Source organism: Balaenoptera borealis (assembly GCF_965194805.1).
Source record: "Balaenoptera borealis genome assembly, chromosome: 6".
Taxonomy (NCBI): domain Eukaryota; kingdom Metazoa; phylum Chordata; class Mammalia; order Artiodactyla; family Balaenopteridae; genus Balaenoptera; species Balaenoptera borealis.
Genome location: NC_138863.1, coordinates 13,884,450 through 13,910,642, shown reverse-complemented (window position 1 = coordinate 13,910,642; position 26,193 = coordinate 13,884,450). Strand labels below are relative to the sequence as shown.

General features: G+C 35.5%; 1 protein-coding gene across 6 annotated transcripts in view; it reads right to left on the bottom strand.

The window, feature by feature from the left end:
• Window positions 1–2,735: 2,735 nt before the first annotated feature.
• CUL3 (cullin 3) overlaps window positions 2,736–26,193 on the bottom strand; it is a 97,101-nt gene continuing 73,643 nt past the window's right edge. For 5 of the 6 annotated variants that reach the window (XM_082395847.1, XM_082395844.1, XM_082395843.1 and 2 more), the window contains 5 exons: window positions 25,537–25,633; window positions 23,558–23,692; window positions 16,209–16,395; window positions 5,976–6,121; window positions 2,736–3,215 (listed from right to left, as the gene is read on the bottom strand). In XM_082395847.1, the coding sequence (XP_082251973.1) occupies window positions 3,084–3,215; window positions 5,976–6,121; window positions 16,209–16,395; window positions 23,558–23,692; window positions 25,537–25,633 (697 nt within the window). In that variant the 3' untranslated portion in view covers window positions 2,736–3,083. The remainder of the gene's footprint in view (window positions 3,216–5,975; window positions 6,122–16,208; window positions 16,396–23,557; window positions 23,693–25,536; window positions 25,634–26,193) is intronic. The other variant, XR_014245734.1, reaches the window with a different exon arrangement.

Below are 26,193 nucleotides of genomic sequence, written 5' to 3'. Positions count from 1 at the left end.
ACTACAGTTATTTTCCAAAATTAAGAACTAAAGATTTAGAAGCCTGAGATCATGCCAACTAGTCTCCTAGGGATGGAGGCATAACTGTAAGATCCCTCGGTTGCCAGCTAAGCCTTTCTTGCTACCCAACATACACACTGAGGGATGGAGCATCAAGAGTGCTTCACTGACAAGTTCTTTGTCAAGAAAAGTGTGCCAGCATCTTGGAGTTTGGGGGTGGTACATGTCTGTATTTACAGTGCTACACACGTGATTCTAACACATCCTTTAGCGAGACATGCACCCCTTCCCCATCCCCTTTTAAAACTCATTGACATAAAGAACCTTACAATCACAACCACAGTTTATTTTGTGAGGCTGTGTGTTCCCTAACTGCAATGAATTTTCAATCTTTAAATAATATAACTATATAACAATTCAAAATAAACACTGTCCTGGATTCAAAAATGATAGCAGAGAATTACAATTTAACAAGTGAACAAAGAGTACATCATTTTTGCAGTTGGAAAACTATGCATCCATCCTCCTTAAAATTCTTCAAGTAAATCACCAAAATCTATTCACATCAACAGGATTAAATGAATGGTTAGGATGCATTATTCTTTGAGATTAAGACACTAAAAAATGAAGAAAAACGGCATGAACGATCTCTTGCTGAAAAGAAAGCAAGGTCAAAATGTATCACTATGAGCTTAATGAGCTAAAATAAAACTAATGCGCTAAAACATATAAAACATGTTAGGTGATCCAATTTTGTTTTTCAATGCAGCATCATTTTGCGACCACTAGACTCAACTGCAACTGACTGAAATGCAATTGAATGCAAATGGTTGCCTTTGCCCACCATACAACTCAACTGCAATTCAGAAATGTTTTAATATATTTACAAGCATTTAGAAGCATAAATATCAAACCTGTTCTCCAAAACTAACAAGTATGTCTCTGAATTCTAGATGTAATTTGTACATCCACACTTGAGACAATGACATAAATTTAACCTGATTTTTAATAGTTCAAACCAGCACTTAAATTTTTGTTTTAATGTCTCATTTAGATTTCAAATGGAAGTTTTTACATCTTTCATTATTTATTAACTTGACAATCTGAGTGTTCTATTTCCCAAAGTGTTATATATATACCAATTAAATGATATATACAACATTTTGGGAAACAGAACACTCAGATTGTCAAGTTAATAAAAAATAAAAAAATTATGAAACGTGAAATAACCAGTATTTTTCTAGGGCAAACACCCTGTCACTAAAGAAATTCCAATTGTGTAAGATCAGAAAGGGAAACCCTTCAGCTTTCCATGTTACACCTGACCTACTATCACTCAAGTATGGTGAAAGTATCCTGAGAATAATGTTCATGATAGTTTTCATTTGTATCTTAATTGCATCATGTAAAACAGAGAGATTAAGAGCGTAAGGCTTGTAATTCTACAGGACAGATGGAGACAAAATTAAATGTAGGAAGAGCATATTTGCAAGTCTTAAAGGAAAATTATAACCCAAGACGCATGGGGAAAAATATTTATGTGGAGTTTTTAATCCATATTAGAATTCAGTTGTAACTTGACCATAAATTTAAACAGATACCATCTTCTGAGACATACATTCTAATTAATGTATCAACAGTATCATAGTCAGTTGGTTACTTGAACTTATTAGTAACATGTCATTTTTCTATCAACAGAAATCTATAGTGGTTTGCCCCAATTACATATCTGAAACATTGTCCTATGAAAACAAAATGAAACAAAATTAAATAAAACTGAAGATAAAAATACTCTAAAGTTAAAATAAAGCAAACTATAATCCTTGGCAGATCAATCAGGTAAAAAATATTGGTGAAAGTTGGAAGCACAGGATAACTGACACGAATCTTCAGCACAAAGCACATCTTTTGAAAACATTAAATGATGACTCTTTGGAGGACAACAGTTAAGAATGATCCAAGAATCATCAGGTTTGAAAAATATTGCTTAATCACTTTCCAAAACGCAGCTGCAAGAACTAAAGATCTTATTAGAAAATATTAAGGTAATCATATTTATTGCATCTTTAGAATGCATTTTGAAACAGAAAATTAACAGTGCATCCCAGCTTCACCAAAATATATATTTAAGAGAGGGGGAACCTAAGATATTTAGAAACAAAGTGTAGACTGTATGTGCTTTTCAGAGGGGCTGAATTAAATACAACCAGCTGCCAACTTTGTGCTCTGACACACCTGAATTAGTATGTGTATATTAAATTCATTTATTTTTGTCTACAATAAATGAAATAAAAACACTGCCCTATACAATCCACTATTAGCAGTGAGTACAACAGCAAAAAATTTTTGTACAATTTATACATACTAAAATATTTTCTTTCTCTAGAGATAATGAAGAACAAAACCTAATCATTTTAAGAATTTGCGACATCTCAAATTACAGTAGGGAAAAATCAAACCAGGGTGTATACTGAGGCCAAAACAAAGGTTCCTGGTCATTAGGCTATTAGATTAGTAAGTGCAAGTGGTAGAATAAAGCATGCTCAAATTTTATGCTTGGGTCTCTGTATATTTATCAAACCTTTAAATTAAACAAGACGAGCTAAAGAAATGCCTTAAGCAGAGCGAGATAATTGGGAATTGTGTCATTTCTTTTACCATTTTTGTTACCCAACTTATACAATGCGCAAAGTGCTAAGCAACACTACAAAAACACATTTACGTGAACACTGAAGACCTGGGGAAATGAAATCCAACAATTTTATTTTAATGAGCTGTATTTTCTAAATTTTGTTTTATTTTTTCCTGTTTTCATACAGTATTGAAAACAAAACGCGGCACATTCACATTTTCCCGAGGAACTGTAAAGATGATCTCTACAGGGATAAACGTTGTAAAGCCTGAAGCTCAATCAATTGATGTTGAAAACTCTCAAAGGGAGTAAAGGCTTGATCTGAATGGTCTAGAACATGTACTGTAATTTAATAGAAGAGATGGTCGTCTTAATATTTAATGATTTAAAAGAACTTCCCAGTCCATGCGAAGAGTACAGTCCAATAATAAATCAAGTTTCTGAATGCATTTTATGCTACATATGTGTATACTTTGCGATCCTCAGGTGTTCGTGCCAAATATTCTCTCTCAATAAGTCCTTCGATACGTTTTTTAATAACAACTGGACTTGGTAAGAATCGAGCCTTCAACTGCTGAGTTACCTAAAAGAGAAGGTTAAAAAAAAAAAACAGCACTAATTCCTACCAGAAAATTAAAAAACAAAAACAAAAAACATTTCCATATAAACACACAAAAATTCTTATCTAAGAGTAGAACTGATATGTCATTTTAAGACTCAGCTCAAACTTTTCTAATTTGATTATGAACATTAAAAATACAGAAAATTAAAAAGGATTCTATTTGAAAATGTAATGTATGGCTAGAACATACCTCCTCACATCAGAATGTGAACGCTAAAGTGGATTAGTAGACGAATTAGTTGAAATATACTAGTATGAATTTATACCACTGTATAGTTTAACCCATTTTGAAGCTATAATCTAATGACTTCTGGGTTACTCTCCCAATTCACAGAATTTGGGTAGCATAATGTGTTTAAAAGCACCAACTCGGGACTCAGACTTGCCTGGATTCAAATCCCAGCTCTCTGACTTACTAGCTCTGGGCCCTTGGGAAAGTTACTTAACCTCATGAAGTTGTTGTGTAGATTAAATGAGTTAACAGATGTGATGCTTTAGAATAATGCCCAGTCCATAGTTAAGTGCTACTGTTGGTATTCTTTTCTCCAACAGCTGTCAGGATTCTAGGTATTGTGACATCGGTAATAATAAAACAGTAACTACAGCAGTAGCCGAAATCTGACTATGCACTATGTATCAGTCAGTTTTGTTTACATTTATTAATGCTCTTAACCCTGCCAAGTAGGCTGTCTCGTTTTACAAATGAGGAAAATAAGCCAGAGAGGAAAAATGATATGAATGAGTAGTAAACAGAGCCAGGAGAGATGAGAATCTACATCCTCCTGCCCCTGAGGCCCATGCTTTTCTCACTAATCCACTTAGTGATCTTGCAGATCACTCATCTAGCCATAAGCCAGCTTTTCTTTTACTTGTGTTGGATCAGTTCATTTCGAAGGCCAGAATGATTAACTCTTCAAAATCGGAAACGTCAGCACTTCACTCCCCAACTAAAATCCATCACTCTTCTAATATTATCACTCCAGTATCAACAAATTTGTTCTCAACCCACCTGAGACCCTGAATCAATCCTCTGGCCCTTTCTTCTAAGCTACCAATAACTTCTTCTTCTGACCTCACCTCCTTCCTTCATAAAAGATCACCTGAGCAGCACCCCCAACAGGACCTTCAACTCCCTGACTCCTTGGTTCTGTTCCATAAGCACCCATTCTACATTTACTACATCACCCCAAATCCACTACTCGGTTCTTTACTGAGTGAAGTTGTCGTTTTCACTCCTTTTGTGCAGACCTGGGGTCCACAGGCAAATACAGCCCACTGCCTGCTGCAATCCCTCCTGGAACACAGCACACTCACTTGCTATCTACGGATGCTTTCATGCTGCAACTGGCCATTTAAAAAAAGGTTGCCAATCACTGGTTTAGACTGATAACACAAATTTACAGCATTCAAGGTCAGCAAGTTCTCAAGCACCATAACCTCACATCCTGTTTTACATAAGAAAAGAGGCCATTTCGGTTTGAAACTCCTCAAACTCCCACCACCTTACATTTATCCATTTATCCATGCTTGTATCCATGTTTCATTCGAACCAGCCCTGCACCCAGCCCTGGGTTCTCAGGAAAGGCATTTGGTAGCATCCCTGTTAACACACCTACCACCTACCTGTGTTCTCTAAACAACCCTCTCGCCTTTCTTTTTCTAGACTTTAGTACATCAAGTAACCCCTCATCTCATTTTTCTCCCCTTTTGTTTTTAAGCATCTCTTCCTAACCTTAGAATATAAATATAACGCAGTGTCTTCCCATCTAGAAAAACAGTATCCAGAAGCCCTCAACTCAACACTTAACCCTCTAGTATTGCTCTCTGTGCCCTTCCCACGAGCCAACACCTCAAAGGAGAAACCACTCACTTGGTGGTTTCACCTCCATTTACTTCTCAAGGCACTGCCATCAAATGTCTATTCTTACCAGTCCAATGAAAATGGGAAAACTAACCAGTCACCTAACTGTCAACATGTCTTAAATGTTTACTTGTTTTGGTTTTTTAATGATTTTTTAAATTACCGACTAACTACTCACCTATAATTCTCTTCCTCTGCCATGTGATACGAAGTCAACTTATAAACAATGCTATTAGCTGACGTGTGGAACACCGCAGCACACCGCCCCCCTCCCTTTCCCGCTGAAGAAACCAGCCTGTGTGTAGCCCGAGCCAGCTACGGACCTAAGAGGCATCCTCCACTCCGCCCTCTCAGTTCCCACGATCAGTCAATACATGCCGTCAACTTCACTTCCCGTGTGTCTTCATTCAGCTATCTTCAACCAATGCTTTATTCAGCCCTAATCACCTCGTTCCTCACTATTTCAATGGCTTCACAATGGTCTTCCCCTCCTTAGTTTCCTAATTTTTAGTATGTATGTACTCAATAAATAAGCTATTAATTTCTACAAGCATAGGTAGTTTGTTTTACATCAAAGTATTAAATAGCAGTGAAAAGTTTTTTCTTTATTCTTCATGTGACAATATTCTACCATTATCTTCATTACAAACATATTAGTTCTTAAAGTGTGCACATATTTTGATGCATTGCTATGTTTAACTATCAAGCAAGTACCATGCTTTTAATAATGTGTTATTTGACTACGGTTTTCTAATTTTAAGATTGTATTTTAAATTAGCTGAATACAGTACTTTCCTAAATTTAAATTGTTAAAGTAATTTTGTCTTTTCTACATTAATCCAGTCTGGAAGTGTCCTCACCTCTGCTACTAACACATTGTGCTGCATCTTCTTCCTAGATTTCATTATCCGCACTATAGCAGCTTCTATCTCATGTTTTCTGTCGTCATCTACTTTCTGCCTTGTTTCTTTCCTTTCTGGGTCAGATTCACCTTGTTTGGCAGCAACTAAAAGACAAATAAAGACACTTACCATGTGATTATGATGTAAATTTCAAAGGTAATGAAAAACGTTTATAAGCAAACTTAATATAATTTACTATTATCAAGAGAGAAATCAATGTCAACCTCTGAATATACACCACACATATACTTATTAATTAAACACTCAAAAAGTGCCTAATTCAATGTTTACTTTAATAAATATTTAAATAATTAACAGGCAGTAATATAAAAATTCTTCAATTCTAAATTATTCTTTTTAAATATTAGGAGTTTAATTTTACAGAGATAATAAAACAAATTTTATTTTTATAGAATTCAATGATTCCTTTCCTAGAAGAAAAAGAGTAGCTGGATATATTTAGCAGTAAAATTATCAGTAAATAATTTTCATTGCTTGTGACTTCCAGAGGTTAACTAGTATTTTACCACCATGACTCCAAGTTAAACCTCACCAAAAGCATCTCAAACAGGAGAAATGTGGGAACTTTAAGAGGAGGAAAAAACATGTATTGCCAAGATTTAGTTAGCTAAATAAAAAATTTAAAGTACCACTAGAACGTCACTTAACCAAACTCCATAACAATTCTTTTGTACCTCTCATCAATTATTCAACAATTTCTTGTCATGTATCTTAGTAATTTTTAAATGTCATAATCTCAATATCACTAATGCAAACTATATTCCACTCTTTAGAAGTCTTACTCTGTTATTCCCTATAGTCTTCAAGGCAACTGCTAAAGAATTAAGTATAAAAGTCCCTTTCTCTTATAACCTTGCTCTAATTGAAGCAGCAGAGAAAGATTCTTTTTGTTTATTTGGTCATCAACAGGAGATAGATGTGAAGTTTCTGGAGGGAGAAATTGTAAAATTACAGAGAACCATATGCAACATGGCTGACTTAGCAGACTGTACAATTTAGAAGATCGTTTTGGTGTGCATATTCAGTCAGCTGTTTCTAATTAGAATCCCTTGGTTAAGAATTCTGCTTTCAGTGTCTTCTCCCAAGTTAATCAATACCTTAATAAAAAAGAGTAAAATTAGAATAAAATGCTCAACTAAAGAAGAAAAATGCTTTTCTTCAAAAATTCAATGTCATAAGGGGAAAAAAAAAGATAGAGGCACTGGATTAGATTGAATAGAACTAAATAAACATTACAATCAATGTAATGTGGGACCCTTGACTGAATCCTGGATCCAAAAAATAAGATATGAAGGGCATTTTTTTTTTTTTTAATTATTATTATTTTTTTTAAATTTATTTTTGGCTGTGTTGGGTCTTCGTTGCTGTGTTCGGGCTTCCCCTGGTTGTGGCGAGCAGGGGCTACTCTTCGTTGCGGTGCACTGGCCTCTCATTGCAGTGGCCTCTCTCCTTGTGGAGCACGGGCTCTAGGCGCGTGGGCTCCAGCAGCTGCGGCATGCGGGTGCAGTAGCTGTGGCTCACGAGCCCAGTCACTCCGGGGCATGTGGGATCCTCCCGGACCAGGGATTGAACCCGTGTCCCCTGCATTGGCAGGCGGACTCTCAACCACTGCGCCACCGGGGAAGCCCTGAAAGGCATTTTTGAGACAACTGTGGACATGTAAATATGGGTGATATATAGATGTTTGGAATTACTAATTTTCTGGGGTGTGATATAGTATTACAATTATGTGGTAAAATCTTAATTCTGAGATAGGTATATGCTCAAGTATTTAAGTGGGAAGTGTTATAATGTTTGCAAATTAAGTTAAAATGCTGTAGGAAAGGAGGCGGAGTCAAGATGATGGTATGGGAAGATGCGGAGTTAGCGTCTCCCCACAACTAGGGCGCCTGCCGGCTGCTGGTGGGGGACACTCTGATGTCCAAGGAGACGGGAGGAACTGCAAAGTGAACTGGTAGGACACAGGGGGACTGAGGCGGGAGAAGTAGAGGCCAGACAGGATCGGCACCTCTGAGGCCGGGTAGATCAGGAGACACAGGCGGGAGAGACTCACCAGTAAGAGCAGGAAAGGAGCCTGCTGAGCTCCCAGGCCAGTCCCCTGTCCTCCAAAGTCCCCTCCAGGCCACGTAGGTCCTTGGGGGCATAGGAGGGAGGCCCAGGAGATCAGGAGGGGCCCTCCCAGACCAGAGGTGCAGGAGAGGAGAGGAGGGCATTTGCCCCACCACTCAAGCCCAGGAAGCCTGCTGGCCTCCTAGGTGAGGTCCCCTGCCCTCTGAGACCAGGGGTGGGGGGCATGCCTGTGCCCCTTCTGTTCCTTGAGCCTAAGCTCCACCCCCCACAGCCCCCAGGGCCTTTTCCAGCCCTGTGGGTCCTGAGCATAGGCCCTGCCCACCACCCAAACCTCCCCCTTGCTTAAGCACCCCCTCCACAGCCAAGGTCCCTCCCCCGTTTTTCTTTTCTCTCCTCTTTTTTTACTTTTGTGGTACTGATCTGATGTACTTTCCGGTTGTTGATTCATCTATATTTTTATATTATTCCTAACACATCTGTTAGTTTCCTTACCTAATTTTATTTTTTACTTTGTTATTGTTCTTTTTTTTTTTTTTTTTGCTGCCCCAGGCAGCTTGCAGAATCTTGGTTCATGAGCCTGGGGTTGGGCGGAAGCTCCTGCGGTAGGAACTCTGAGTCCGAACCACTGGACTAACAGAGAACCTCAGACCCCAGGGAATATTCATCAGAGTGAGGACTCACAGAGGTCCTCAGCTCAACACGAAGACCCAGCTCTATCCAATAAGCCTACAAACTCCAGTGCTGGAAGCCTCAGGCCAAACAACCAGTAAGATAGGAACACAATCCCACTCATTAAAAAAAAAAAAAAAGAGATGGCAAAAAACATGTCACAGATGAAGGAGCAAGGTAAAAACCTACAAGGCCAAATAAATGAAGAGGAAATAGGCAATCTACCTGAAAAAGAATTCATAATAATGATAGTAAAGATGATCCAGAATCTCAGAAATAGAATGGAGGTACGGATTGAGAACATCAAGAAATGTTTAACAAAGGTCTAGAAGAACTAATGAACAAACAGATGAACAACATAATAACTGAAATGAAAATTACACTAGAAGGAAACAATAACAGAATAACTGAGGCAGAAGAACAAGTAAGTGAGCTGGAAGTCAAAATGGTAGAAATAACTGCCGAGGAGCAGAATAAAGAAAAAAGAATGAAAAGAATTGGAGACAATCTCAGAGACCTCTGAGACAACACTAAACGCACCAACATTCGAATTAGAGGGGTCCCAGAAGAAGAAGAGAAAAAGAAAGGGTCTGAGAAAATATTTGAAGAGATTATAATTGAAAACTTCCCTAACATGGGAAAGGAAATAGTCACCCAAGTCCAGGAAGCACAGAGTTCCAAACAGGATAAACCCTAGGAAAAACACACCAAGACACATATTAATCAAAGTAACAAAAATTAAATTCAAAGAAAAAATATTAAAAGCAGCAAGGGAAAAACAAGAAATAACATACGAAGGAATCCCCATAAGGTTATCCGCTGATTTTTCAGTGGAAACTCTGCAGGCCAGAAGGGAGTGGCAGGATATACTTAAAGTGATGAAAGAGAAAAACCTACAACCAAGATTACTCTACACAGCAAGGATGTCATTAAGATTCGATGGAGAAGTCAAAAGCTTTTCAGACAAGCAAAAACTAAGAGAATTCAGCACCACCAAACCAGCTTTACAACAAATGCTAAAGAAACTTCTCTAAGGGGGAAACACAAGAGAAGAAAAAGACCCACAAAAACAAACCCAAAACAATTAAGAAAATGGTAATAGGAACATACATATTGATTACCTTCAATGTGAATGGATTAAATGCCCCAACCAAAAGACACAGACTTGCTGAATGGATACAAAAACAAGACCCATATATATGCTGTCTAGAAGAGACCCATTTCAGACCTAGGGACACATACAGACTGAAACTGAACGGATGGAAAAAGATATTCCATGCAAATGGAAAGAAAGCTGAAGTAGCAATACTCGTATCAGATAAAACAGACTTTAAAATAAAGACTGTTACAAGAGATAAGGAGGGACACTACATAATGATCAAAGGATCAATCCAAGAAGAAGATACAACAATTATAAATGTTTAGGCACCCAACACAGTAGCACCTCAATACATAAGGCAAATGCTAACAACCATGAAAGGAGAAATTGACAGACACACAATAATAGTAGGGGACTTTAACACCTCACTTACACCAATGGACAGATCATCCAGAGAATAAATAAGGAAACACAACCTTTAAATGACACAACAGACAGATAGATCTAATTGATATTTATAGAACATTCCACCCAAAAGTGGCAGAATACAGTTCCTTCTCAAGTGCACATGGAACATTCTCCAGGATAGATCACATCTTGGGTCACAAATCAAGCCTTGAAAAACTTAAGAATATTGAAATTGTATCAAACATCTTTTCTGACCACAATGCTATGAGACTGGAAATCAATTACAGGAAAAAAACTGTAAAAAACACAAATACATGGAGGCTAAACGGTGCACAACTAAATAACCAAGAGATCGCTGAAGAAATCAAAGAGGAGATCAAAAAATACCTAAAACAAATGACAATGAAAACACGACGACCCCAAAACCTATGGGATGCAGCAAAAGCAGTTCTAAGAGGGAAGTTTACAGCAATACAATCTCACCTCAAGAAACAAGAAAAATCTCAAACAATCTAACCCTACACTTAAAACAACTAGAGAAAGAAGAACAAAGAAAACCCAAAATCGGTAGAAGGAAAGAAATCATAAAGATCAAAGCAGAAATAAATGAAATACAAACAAAGAAAACAATAGCAAAGATCAATAAAACTAAAAGCTGGTTCGTTGAGAAGTTAAACTGATAAACCCTTAGCCAAACTCATCAAGAAAAAAAGGGAGGACACAAATCAATAAAATTAGAAATGAAAAAGGAGAAATCACAACTGACACTGCAGAAATACAAAGAATTATAAGAAACTACTACAAACAACTATATGCCAATAAAATGGACAACCATGAAGAAACGGACAAATTCTTGGAAAGGTACAATTTTCCAAGACTGAACCAGGAAGAATTAGAAAATATAAACAGACCTATCACAAGTAATGAAATTGAAACCATAATTAAAAATCTTCCAGCAAACAAAAGTCCAGGACCAGATGGCTTCACAGGCGAATTCTATCAAACATTCAGAGAAGAGCTAACACCCATCCCTCTCAAGCTCTTCCAAAAAATTGCAGAGGGAGAAACACTCCCAAATTTATTCTAAGAAGCCACCATCATCCTGATACCAAAACCAGAAAGACATCACAAAAAAAGAAAATTACAGACCAGTATCACTGATGAACACAGATGCAAAAAACCTCAACAAAATACTAGCAAACAGAATCGAAAAGCACATTAAAAGGACCATACACCATGATCAAGTGGGAATCATCCCAGGGATGCAATGATTCTTCAATATATGCAATCAATCAATGTGATACACCACATTAACAAATTAAGGAATAAGAACCATATGATCATCTCAATAGATGCAGAAAAAGCTTGTGACAAAATTCAACACCAACTTATGATAAAAACTCTCCAGAAAATGAGCATAGAGGGTACCTACCTCAACATAATCAAGGCCATATATGACAAACCCACAGCAAGCATCATACTCAATGGTGAAAAACTGAAAGCATTTCCACTAACATCATGGACAAGACAAGGATGTTCACTCTCGCCACTATTACTCAACATAGTTTTGGAAGTCCTAGCCATAGCAATCAGAGAAGAAGAAATAAAAGGAATACAAATTGGAAAAGAAGAAGTAAAACTGTCACTGTTTGCCGATGACATGATATTATACATAGAAAATCCTCAAGATGCCACCAGAAAACTACTAGAACTAATCAATGAATTTGGTAAGGTTGCAGGACACAAAATTAATGCACAGAAATCTCTGGCATTCCTATACACCAACAATGAAAAATCAGAAAGAGAAATTAAGGAAACACTCGCATTTACCACTGCAACAAAAAGAATAAAATACCTAGGAATAAACCTGCCTAAGGAGGCAAAAGACTTGTACTCAGAAAACTATAAAACACTGATGAAAGAAATCAAAGATGACATAAACAGATGGAGAAATATACCATGTTCTTGGGTTGGAGGAATCAATACTGTGAAAAATGACTATACTACCCAAAGCAATCTACAGATTCAATGCAATCCCTAGCAAACTACCAATGGCATTCTTCACAGAATTAGAACAAAAAATTTTACAATTCGTATGGAAACACAAAAGACCCTGAAGAGCTAAAGCATCTTGAGAAAGAAAAACGGAGTTGGAGGAATCAGGCTCCCCGACTTCGAACTACACCACAAAGCTACAGTAATCAAGACAGTATGGTAGTGGCACAAAAACAGAAATACAGATCAATGGTATGGGACAGAATGCCCAGAGATAAACCCACGCCCGTATGGTCAACTAATTTACGACAAAGGAGGCAAGAACATACAATGGAGAAAAGACAGCCTCTTCAGTAAGTGGTGCTAGGAAAACTGGACAGCTACATGTAAACGAATGAAATTAGAACACTCCTAACACCATACACCAAAATAAACTCCAAATGGGTTAAAGACTTAAATGTAAGACCAGACACTATAAAACTCTTAGGGGAAAACATAGGAAAAACACTCTGACATAAACCACAGCAAGATCTTTTTTGACCTACCTTCTAGAATAAGGGAAATAAAAGCAAAAATAAACAAATGGGACTTAATTAAACTTAAAAGCTTTTGCACAGCAAAGGAAACCATAAACAAGACAAAAAGACAACCCTCAGAATGGGAGAAAATATTTGCAAATGAAACAACAAAGGATTAATCTCCAAAATATACAAACAGCTCATGGAGCTCAATATCAAAAAAACAAACAATCCAGTTAAAAAATGGGTGGAAGACCTAAACAGACATTTCACAAAGGAAGACATACAGATGGCCAAGAGGCACATGCAAAGATGCTCAACATCACTAATTATTAGAGAAATGCAAATCAAAGCTACAATGAGGTATCACCTCATGCTGGTCAGAATGGCCATTATCAAAAAATCTAGAAACAATAAATGCTGGAAAGGGTGTGGTGAAAAGGGAACTCTCCTGCACTGTTGGTGGGAATGTAAACTGATACAGCCACTATGGAAAACAGTATGGAGGTTCCTTAAAAAACTAAAACTAGAATTACCATATGACCCAGCAATCCCACTACTGGGCATATACCCTGAGAAAACTGTAATTCAAAAAGAGACATGTACCACAATGTTCACTGCAGCACTATTTACAATAGTCAGGACATGGAACCAACCTAAATGCCCAGTGACAGATGAATGGATAAAGAAGATGTGGCACTTATATACAATGGAATATTACTCAGCCATAAAACGAAAACTGGAGTTATTTGTAGTGAGGTGGATGGACCCAGAGTCTGTCACACAGAGTGAAGTAAATCAGAAAAACAAATATCATATATTAACGCATATATGTGGAACCTAAAAAAAAAAAAAAAAGATACTGACGATGAAGCTAGTTGCAGGGCAGGAATAAAGAGGTAGACGTAGAAAATGGACCTGAGGACATGGGTGGGAGGGCGAAGCTGGGGCGAAGTGAGAGTAGCATCGACATACATACACTACCGAATGTGAAATAGTTGGCTGATGGGAAGCAGCTGCATAGATAGCACAGGGATATTGGCTTGGTGCTCTGCGATGACCTAGAGACGCGGGATAGAGAGGATGGCAGGGAGGCTCAAAAGGGAGGGGATATGGGGACATGGCTAATTCACTTTCTTGTGCAACAGAAACTAACATAGTATTGTGAAGCAATTATACTCCAATAACGAGCTATTTAAAAAAATGCCGTGGGAAATGTATACATATATGAAGGGAGGAGAGGGAGAGCGCGAGGGTGGAAATAAGGGTGCTTGAGCAAATGTGGCAAAATTTTAACGGTTATCTATTAGAGCGTTTTTCACTTTTCCTGCAGATGTGAAAATAAATAAAATGGTGGAGGGAAAAAAACAACTTTTTAACAATCCACTTGGTTCATCTAAATTTGGTCACCTAAATTAATATACTCCAAGATAAATGGGAAGATTGTGGTGATACACACTGAATTATGATGTTTTTAAAAATGTGAGGGCAGGAGCTCACTCCCAGAGCCTAGCACAATACTCTCTGCATTTAAGAAGAGCATAACAAGGTTGTCTGCTGTGTAAGTGGGTACCTAAGTACATGTATTAGGAGGAAAGGGACAGAGAAGGTGAGTGCTGGTGGTGGGGAAGGTTGTCAACTATGGAAATCACTGTAAAATACACCGAATCTAATTCTTTTCAAAGGTTGTGTTATTTGAGTAAATGCTTTTCAGTTTTTGCTTGAATGTCTACTACAGACCATGGTAAAAAGCAGCATAAGTAGGTAAGATCAGCCTCTCTGAATATTTGATTACGAGCCTGAGTACTTTCTCAAAAAGGCAAACGTGTATTTTGACAACTTTAAAAAAACTATGTGGTCACAATACTTATCACCAGAGAGAAAATTTTAACTTCTACAAAATATCAGTAAGAGCCAAGATAATCTAAGCACCATTTCAAAATGAAAAGCACTTTTCTTTACAGAATTTTACAGCTGAAAAGAACTTTAAAAGGTCATCTAGTCCAATTCTTCATCATGTATAACTATATTCCTATTTTAATCAGATCTAAAATACTATACACACACACTTAACACCAAAAATTAACAATCTATGAAGAAGATTATTTTTTTGATAATCATAATAGTATCTGACAATATTTGCAGGGCATGATGGAATCTTGCATTACAAAGACACTTAATTATTTAGGATAAAGCAGGGTGAGGCTAAGTATTTCAGATATGTATCACCATATATCCTCCAAATCTGAGATTCAAGTAAGTCTTGATATCCAAAAACTCATCTCTGTCCAAAACTATAAAGTCGTATGTCTTGTACTGGGAGAAGAAGAAATTTTATTCCACGACCCTCCTTAGCACAGTTCTGTTTTGTTTTTAATATACATCTGTGTCCCAAAGATATGGATCAATTTTGGAGATGAAGATAAGATACAATGATAAGGTTGGCAATGATGGGACAAAGTAGTCAAGACTGTAAAGAGAGACCACCCTGCTTTGAAAAGAATATCCAATTAGGGTCAAAAAGAAAAACAAAAGTGTATATAAAAAGTTCCTGAATCAATATATTCCGGCAATCAATTGTATATTTAACATTAAAATAATTTTTAAAAGACTTTATCTTTTATTAATACATAATGTAAAACCATTTTCAAATCAGAAAATTGTAGTCATTTAAAAAGTTTACCTTACTGTACAGACATATTAGCTGTAATGGATAAACTACCACTGGGAAGCTTATCTAATACTAGTTTTGAAACCAGGTAGCAAGCTACATTAGAGTTTTAAAAATCAGCAAAGGTGAAGTGCCTTTTTTCCTCCTTAAATGCATCGAAAGTATACACCTTACATTGCTAAATATACAATCAGTAGGACGTTTACCATCAACCTAAAAAAAAGCTGTGCCAAAATCTGTTCACCAACAGGGTCACCACTGTTTTTAAGTTAGAGAGAGAATATGGGTTTTTAAAATTTTGAAACTTAGAAAGTATTTATCAAATATAAATAGTTGCATTTAAAGATTAAATTTTAAATAGGTAACCCCCAATTCTGAGAAATTTATAAATGTCTTAAAATAGACATCAATGACTATTAGTTAACTCAACCAGTTAAAAAAAATTATTTTATAAGTACTAATATGTTCATAAAATTATATTTCACTTGTCGAAAACCATATGGAAATAAATACTTGTTCACATTATGAATGACTTTTTAAAATGCTTACTGTACTTGGATTCAACTGCATTTTGACAGGAACACATTATCAATAAAAGTGCTTTATTTCTTAAGCCTATATGTCATGCAGCACCAGAAAAGCATTACTTTTTAAAAAATAGAAATCCAACAATTAAGAATATTTTTAGAAAAAAGAAATATATATAATTTTTTTAGAGAGAAAAATATAATTCCAGATACCTGTTTGAATCTTGACTCTGTGTAGTTTGGATGTGAACTGATCATTAACTGTAAATATGTGACCATTTTCTATTTCCTTGGACTTGGGTTCTTTTGTGAGAACCCGCTGTGTTGGTTTACCACAGGCGAGGGACTGCAGGGCTCTAACAAGTTCTCTTTCAGGGATATCTGTCTCTTGTTGGATTTCCTGAAATTTCATCAGATTAACATAATTAGACTTTCTGAAAGATTAATTAGTAAGTAAAATTGACCAAGCAGTAATTAGAGAGGAAATTCCATTAAAGAAATAATTTACAACAAAGAACTTCCTGACTATTATGACACTAAAATCTCACTCATTTGAACAAATTAGAGAAAAAGTTGGTTCAAATTACAAAATACTGAAAAGACATGTATTTTTTGTTTCAGAGATATAAAGCGTAGTCTAAGAATGTCATCCAGCAGAGATTATTAAGGGACCTGCTTTAATATTTAGGTAAAAAACAAAGTGTTAATCAACATATGATTGCTAATTTTAGAAATACTCTACAATCTTCCTCTCAAGTTTATCCATACTACTCTTTTGCTTAGCAACTTCTTTCCTAGAAATAAGCAAAGTAAGCCTGACCTAAGGTCTTCTATCATACTACCAAAATTTACAATCCAAGTTGACCATTTTTACTGCCTGTATAACCAAATTAAAAAAAATTTTTTTTAAACACTTGGTAATTAATACTAAATATGAAAAGCAATATGAAATATGTTTTGAAGTGCAGGTGATAATTTTTGCTACATATTATGGCATGAATAAAATGTAATACTGAAAAAAAAAGCAGTTCAGGAAAGAGTGACTCTGTAACTTTTAAATTCATTATACTCCTTTTATGGCAGTAAGAGAACTGCACATGAATACGATTTAGTCCCTTCACATCTGCAGGTACTGCACGGCGCAGCAGAGCTTCATGTTAGGATGTAGCGTTTTGCTTCACTGTATAAAGCTGTTTTTTCTCAAAAGGAGCTCAGGAAGAGTGGGAATAAAGATGGTGTTATTCAGAGTATGTAACTGATCTGGAGAGAGTTGTTCTCCCTTTCACAAGTCTCTGAGGAACAGTTCAGGCTTTTCCAAAAGACTGTCAGGTAAGTGAGACTGAAAGAAATGTGACCGATAGTGATGACCATGCATATTCCCTTGCTTCAAATGACCTCAGTGTGTCTACATACTTCAGACATGTAAATGTTAATCCCAGCAAATTAAATAGGTGCTATTAATAATTAGAATGTTAACTGTAATTATTATATACATGCTAAAAGTGACTTATCTTCATGTATTACTGTTTAACCATAGTCAAAGAGCCGGAAATACCTTCTTAGGTGGTATTTTAACAACTACAGATCATTCCTAGAGGTAGCTACAGATCTTCTTCAAATTACAATGGGGTTATGTCCTAATAAACTCATAGTACTGAATAAGATGAAAATGCATTTAATGCACTTAACCTACTGAACATCCTAGCTGAGCCTAGCCTACCTTAAACATGCTCAGAACACATACCTTAGCCTATAGTTGGGCAAAATCATCTAACACAAAGCCTATTTTATAATAGTGTTGAATATCTCATGTAATTATTGAATATTGTACTGAAAGTAAAAAGCAGAATGGTTGTGTGGGTACAGAATGGTGATAAGTGTATCAGTTGTTTACTCTTGTGATCACCTAGCTGAGAGCTGCAGCTTGCTGATCCCAGCCTGGGAAAAGATCAAAATTCAAAGTACAGCCTCAACCGAATGCGTATTGCTTTGTGCCATTAAAGTTGAAAAATCTTAAGTCAAACCACCATAAGTCAGGAACTGTCTGTACTGCAATTCAATGTTCATCCTTCTATGCCATTTTTGTAAATACATCTACATATATATATGTATATATACACACACACACACGAATACAAATACACATATACATGTATGTACATTAACATACTTACCTATACACTAGTATTAGTGTTAAATATAAACAGGATCACACCATATGAATTCTTCCATTAATTTCTTGGTGATTTTCCATGTTTGCATAACGACGTTAAAGCTACAGGGAATTCCATAGTACTGCTCTATCACAATATGGAGATTGAGATTGTATCCAATTTTGTGATGGAGCATGCATTCCTGCCTGAGTACAAGAGCTAGGTTTCTGAAGCAGATTTCTAGAAATGTACTTGTTTCCTCAGAGTTATAAAGATTTTTATATTTCATAGACAGTGACAAACTGCCTTTCAAGTTTCTTAACTATTTAACTTCATAGCAGTTATAAGTATTCATTCTCTCTACCTTCAAACACAGAACATTTTTCTTCTGCCCATCTATTGGGCTAAAAATGTTATCTCATTATTTTAATTTGTACTTCTATAACCAGTAGGAGAAAAAACCCATCTTTTTATGTTTACAAGATATCTGTAACTCTTCTTCTGCGCTTTATCTATTCATATTCCTTCCACGTTTTTCTATTCAACTGTTTTTGTATTGATTTACTGGTGCTCTTTACGTATTACAGTTTTCAATACTCTTACTTGATGTAAATAATTTCTCCTGGACTCTTTATCTTCTCTTTTAACTTATTTCATCATTTACATGTTTTACTACTTTTTTTTTACGTGGTTAAATCTGTCAGTCTTTTTCTTTGTGGTTTATGTAACAGGCTTGAAAAAAGGCCTTACTTATATCACGCTTATCAAAATATTCTGTTTTTTTCTATTACATTTATAGATTTGTGCTTACATCTACCTGGAATTTGATTTTGATTTTACATTTGATATGACATATGGAACTAAGTTCGCCATACCACTCTCCTTCCATTCCCACAAATGAAGTAGCAGTTATTTTAATTTAGTTTATTAGAAATGTTAAATATATTGCATCCCAAACACCTCTCTATATACTAATCTGTTTCTGGACTCCCTATTTTGTTCAAATGACCTATTTGTCTACACATGTTAAAAACAATTTTAACTTTGAGGTATGTCTGGGTACTAAGACATACTCCTTTCCCTCTTACTGGGCCTTCCCATCTCCCAAATCCCTGCCCCTCATTGCCTATTCTTGTGCATTTTCTTGCCCAGATGAATTTTGGGATCAGCTTGTCAAGTTTCACAGAAAAGAAATCTTCCACAGATTTGGATCGAGATTTCACTGAATTTATAGGTGACTTAAAAAAAAAAACTCCTTTATAACACATAACTTTCCCTTTCAGGTACATTTACCCTTCCATATTCTTTTCTTTTATTGCCTTTTTTGTGTAAGTCTTCTACTTTTTGTGTTAGAATGATTCCTAGAAAGATTATGATTCTTATTAAAACATCCTTTTCCTCATGTCATTTTCAGATTAATTCTGATGTAGAGAAAAGCTGACTTACAGTAAGTATGATTTACAGAAAAACTTTTCAACCAAACTCTCCTCAAAGTATAATTTCTCAGTTGATTATTATAGCTGACGATCATACTGTCTACAAACTTTGTCAACTCCTGATATTTATAAATTTCATTCCTTTTTCTTTTCTAGTGTGTTAATTAGGACCTGAAGAACAAGGCTGGATAGCAGTAGTAAAGGCAGGTATCCTAAATTGTTCCTAACCTTAATGGGAAGGTGTCTAACATTTTACTACTAATTACTGTTTGCTTAGGTCTCTCATTTAAAGCTTAGGTCTCTCATTAGATACACCCATATGCCATTAGGCATTTCATTCTATCCTTAGGTGGCTAAGAGTACCCCATCTGGAAATAAGAAGTGGGGACTGACTTTTCTCGTGTGCTTTTTGCACATTTGTGGAAATCACTGATTTTCTCTTTGAAATGATGTCTGGTAATATAGCAGGTGATCAGTTAATTTTATTATTATTATAAAATCTCAGTAGCTATCTGTTAACAAATTCCTTCTTTGTATTCCAGGAATAAACCCTGTTTGGACAGAGTGGATTATTATTTCAATAGACTGCTGAATATAACTTGCTAATGATATTTTACTTAAGATTTGTGTATTTATTTTGAATAAACTATAGCCTCCCTTTCTTTTTTGTATTTTCCTTGTTCAGCTTTAGTAATAAGGTTATGCCAGCCTCAGATATTTCCCAAGAACAATTTGTGTATTTTGCTTCCTGAGTTCAAAATTCCCTGTATAGCTTTCAATTTTAATTTGCTAATTGTGTTATTCAAATCTTCTATATCCCTCTTTTTTATCATATAGTCAATCAGTACATTTGTGAGGGATTCCTGTAACTGTGGAATTGTCTATTTCTCCTTGTACTTCCAACCATTTTCCTTCATATATTGTTATGCCACATTAATGACATAAGTTCTCGATGAAATATCAATTACCACTGTTGTTTAATGGTTTTCTATTCAAATTCTGTCTGACATTCATTTTGCTACTGTCTACAATTAGCTTTTATATTTCAGACTCATTTTCAGAAATTTTTGAAAAGTATAATAAAGAACATTCAGAAAAATATGTATTAATATCCATACCTCTTTCAAAAATTAAATGCTATTACTAAAAATCCAAGGTACATATTACCATTATATGTATTTCCGTATTTTAGCTGTTCTAAATCGCAATACGGACTTCATTCCAAAAACTATATAAAAAGAGGAAAAAGCCTGAGCAGCCTGACTATGGATTAAATGTGACACTACAATAAATGCCACCTTTTGTAGGCAGTTTCCAAGATGGCCCGCAATGATCCTGGTATGTTTTAACCTTGTGTGGTTCCCCTCACTGCATCAGGGCTGACTTGAGTGACCAACAAAATAAGGAAGTGATGATACGTGACTTCCAAGGCTGGGTCATAAAGGCACTGCAGGTTCTGCCTGGGTCTCTTGGATTGCTTGCTCTAGGGAAAGTTAGCCACCAGGAGGCAAGGACAATCAAACAGCCATGTTTGGTAAAGCCCATGTGGAGAGAAACTAAGACCTCTTACCAACAGCCAAAACAAACTTGCCAGCCATGTGGAAGAAGGCACATACCAAGAGCATTTTCCAGCCCTAGACAAACATTAGATGACTGAAGCCCCAACTGACATCTTGATGTAACCTCACGAAAGATTCCAAGCCAGAATGACCCAGCAAGCCCCTCCTGAATCCCTAACCCACAGAAACCACGAAAGATAATAAACTGTTAGTGGTTGTTTTAAAACATGAATTTGAGACCTGTTATGTAGCATTAAATAATGAATACACCATCTTACTGAACTTATAAAGAAAGAATATTCAAAGATAAGAGATCAGCTTCCTTTAATAATTATTATAGTTAAATACTTTTAACAGTCTCCTCTAATTTGTGGAGATTTCTGTAAAAGAGCTGTCTAATAAAACTTATGCGGCAGACTGACTATAAGCACATAGTGTGAGTAAAGACAAAAAACTTCATGTGCCTTTTCACTATTCCCCAGTTTGAGATGCAAGCAGCCAGAAGGTTTTGGAGCCACAGGAATGGCATTTTACATATGCCACTCATGCTCAGGCTTCTGGTTTGTGACTTAGCTAAAATTTAAACTATTACAGGTATTTTCTACTTAATTTTACCTTCTACCTAAATCACTACTCATTAGCCTCACTGATCGCAAGCTGACTGGGACGAGAAAAGTAAGCTTGAACCACTAAAATGACTAGCAATTGCAATAATGGCTTAAGAAAATGAATTTATGTTTTTGTTTATCCCATTATTTTTGCCAGCTCTTTATTAAGTAGGACTCTGAAAACCAACTCCAGCATTTATCAAGTAGCTTATTTTGTTTAAAATATATTATCCATGAGAACAGCAGATTAAAACATCCAAGCTGTTGAAGATAATTCAATTCCACCTGTCTGAAAAGGCTTACAATGTTTGGGTAAGGTACTCAATACTTACTTAATCAATATTCTTACAACTCAATCACATTTAACTTGTGCTTGAAAATTAAAGTTATTCCCTAGGTAAAACACGCCTGGAAATTTATAAGAGCAAAACCTCTTGGCTTAGCCCCTGACCTAAAACACATTTCAAAATATTTCCTTGAGGTATATATCACATAAAAACAGTCATCTCTTAACTATATCATCATCACAAAAAGGGAATATGGAGATGAGTATTAAAATAGGCCTAGAATTTAATCTTGCTCTTCATTTCAAACTTAAACTTATTTCTTCCTATATTCATTCACCTATGTCTGAAAATTGATTTTCAGTTAAGTATAAATATGGCTATAATTCTACAGCTTTTTAAAATATTCATTCTTTATCTTTAATTTAAACTTATTAAAAAATCACATGATCTTCATTTCAACTCCAACCTACTCATCAAAGGTATGGGAAAAGACTAACTGAATTTAATTCAATCAAATCATGACTTAATGGGAGAAATAAAAAGTATATTATAATATATATAGTTACTCTAAGAAAAAAAAAGAAAGTTGACACTATCAAGATAGTGTAAAATTAGCATAAGGATAGACATAGAACTTAATGAAATAGATCAGAGTGTGCAGAAATAGACCCACATACATATGGTCAACTCTTTTTTTTTTTTTTTTTTAAATAAAGGGCTCAAAGCAATTCAAAGGGAAAAGACTAGTGTTTTTGACAAATGATGCTGAAATGAACAACTGAATACCTATGTGTGGGGAGGAAATAATTCTTAATCCTTACCTCTAACCATACAAAAAAAATTACCTTGAAATTGATCATAGGCCTAAATGTAAAAGCTAAAACTATAAATCACTTAGAAGAAAATCTTTGCAAACTTGGGATAGCCAATAATTTCTTAGATAGGATATCAAAAGCATGAACCATAAACGTAAAAAAGTGGCCACTGGACTTCATCAATATTAATAAGTTCTGCTCTTCAGAATACAACATTAAGAAAATGAAAAGGCAAGTGACAGACAGTGAGAAAATATTCACAGAACATAGATTTGATGAAGGATTTGTATCTAGAATTTATAAAGAACTTTTAAAAAAACTGATAAAGATATGAACAAAGAATTCACCAAACAAGACATATAAGTGGCATATGAACAAATAAAAAATGCTCAATGTCATTATTAGTCAAGGAAAGGAATTAAATCCACAATGTATAGGTACAATTACACACCAGCTAAAATGGCCAAAATTTAAAAGACTGACAATACTAAATTTTGGAGAGGATGTGGGGCAACTAGAACTCTCCTACACTGCTGGCAGGAATGTAAAATGGTAAAAATCACTTCGGGATGCAGTTTGGCAACTTCTTTAAAAAGTTAAACATACAGCTCTATTCACTACAGTCTAAATCTGAGAACAACCCAAATGCCGGGTGAGAATCAGAAACAATACAATTGGTTAAAATTCACATAACCAGCCCATACCTCAAACGTGTATTTTTCTCTATTATTGAAGAGCATTAATATGGTCATCTGGAAAGTGGAGACTTGCAATATATGCTTCCGCGTATTAGAGCCAGTTACTTGTGCCCCTCCAACACCAACTTCAGATCCATCCTCCTGTTTAATTTTTTAAATATAAAAATAGAAACAAGATATAATTATCTCCTAGTAACTTCAACAGTATATTTGAAAAATAAGTTCTGTAATGCCCAACCTCTCCTTAACAAAATGATATAAACTCATTCCTATATAAAAAGGAAATGTTATTTTAAAAGTGTACGTGTAAATATGTGTGTATACATACACACACAGTCTTTATTTAGGACTGTCCCATTTTTTTCCATTATGAACATTTTAATGTATCTGAGCAAGTAATGAGTAATTCCTTATATTTATAACTAAAATTATGTTAACAGTACACAATGGGATAATAATGGACTTATAACATGCTACTGCCATTATACTACTACCCTAAAGTAGTATTAGGTTTCTTTCTGTGTGGACTGATCATGGTAAGAGTCCAAATAATAGCATAGGATGGGGAGAAAAAAACCTCTGCCATCCTTAAAGCCTATTCCTGCTCTATGATTTAGAAGTACAAAGTAGAAATTCAGTCCTCAATAATTAACATATGAATTATGTTTTTAAAACCTACTGATCTGTTTAATAAAACCTCAAAAGATAACATGATTATTTAGGAACAAAAACCTCTCCTTTAAAACAGAAAGAAAGCAATAATTAAAAGCTGAGTTCTTGGGCTTCCCTGGTGGCGCAGTGGTTAAGAATCCGCCTGCTAATGCAGCGGACATGGGTTCGAGCCCTGGTCCGGGAAGATCCCACATGCCATGGAGCAACTAAGCTCGTGCACCACCACTACTGAGCTTGCGCTCTAGAGCCTGTGAGCCACAGCTGCTGAGCCCGCGCGCCACAACTACTGAAGCCCATGTGCCTAGGGCCTGTGCTCTGCAACAAGAGAAGCCACCGCAATGAGAAGCCCATGCACTGCAACGAAGAGTAGCCCCCACTCGCCACAACTAGAGAAAAGCCCTTGCGCAGCAACAAAGACCCAGCGCAGCCAAAAAAAAAAAAAAAAAAAAAAAAAAAGCTGAGTTCTTTAGTATGTATCCTTGACCTTCCCACTTACAGTTAAATATGTAATAGTATCAAACATTATTCAACTAACTGAACTCTAAGGACTATTTCCCACTTCAATGAAATATAAAAATTAGAACATGTATATAGGCATCTTCAACAATATTAAAAAAAAAAACTTTGGTGTTATAGTGACAAGTAAGATTTTAATTAAAATATTTAATGAAACTGTTATTTGCTGCCAAGATGACAACTTAGGTATTTTTAATGTTTTTTAGAAGCTTTTTATTATTTTGCCATATTAAGGCAAATGACCCTGATTTGATTTATGCCAAGCAATGAAAGTAAATTATTACTCTAAATCTCACAATTTTACATATAAAAAAGCAATTACTTCTTTAAATGAAGGCACTTCTCTAGTGTATTGTTAATTTTTAAATAATCACTTTAGCAATATTTTGTACATTTCACAAATCTTAAGTGTTAGCCTTCCCGGTTTCAATTTACTGGAAATAAGGATTATAGGAGACTGAGAATTTTGAAAAGGGACTCATGGCTTTGTATGCCCTCAAATCCATTATTTTATGCAATATTATCTCAAATCTAATCTTATAAATAAAACATGTAATTATTTATTCCATAAGGAAGGCTACTGGTATAGTCTTCATATTGTCAAATGAAGTTAGTTAGCAAGTAAGGGAACAGAAATAAATAAATCAAAGCCGAAGTTTCCCTCTTTTTAATATTTGAAACAGGTAAGGAAATAAAAGAAATAAATAATTTATCCAAGTCAACAAAAATCACAAATCAGTTCTGTAGACTAATTTTAAGTTACTTAATAAAAATACCTTCAAACTATTAATATTTACCTTTTTAACTGGTCCATAAAAGGTGGCATTGAGATCTGCAGAACCCATATGATGTTGGAGTGTGAGCTGTCGACCACTGTGTTTGGCTAAGTAAAACCTTCAGCAAATCAAACCAGGTTTTTGAGAATCATGTAATTTACATATTTGAAATTATAAACTACCAACCCTTAACAAACATATATGTAAGGGAGACTTCAAAAGCTAAACAAAACCTTAGGAATCAAGTTCAGTTCCAATTTTTTTTTTTTTACAGAAAAGAAACCCTAAATCAGGGGCGGGGGTGGCTGGGTGGGAAACAGACCTAAGAAACTTAGCTCGCTAGTAAGTGATGAAGGCAGCACACTACATACTTTCTACCAGGACATTTATTTGCCCCTGGCTGCTGCTCAGCCACCGCTGTTTATACGACCACCTTTCTCCATAGTTAACCCAATAAGCAAGTCACCCCAAGCTACTGTCAAACATCAACAATACAAAATATACTCCTAACCATGCACTACTGCTGAAGAAAGCACACTGATATTCCTCTGAAAAGTTTATGCAATTCATCCTTATATATTAAATGCATAAAGGATAACATGAGATTAAAAAAATGGAGTATATTCCTCTTCAATTGGGGACACTACCGAATGCTCAAATCTATCTCAATTCTGGATA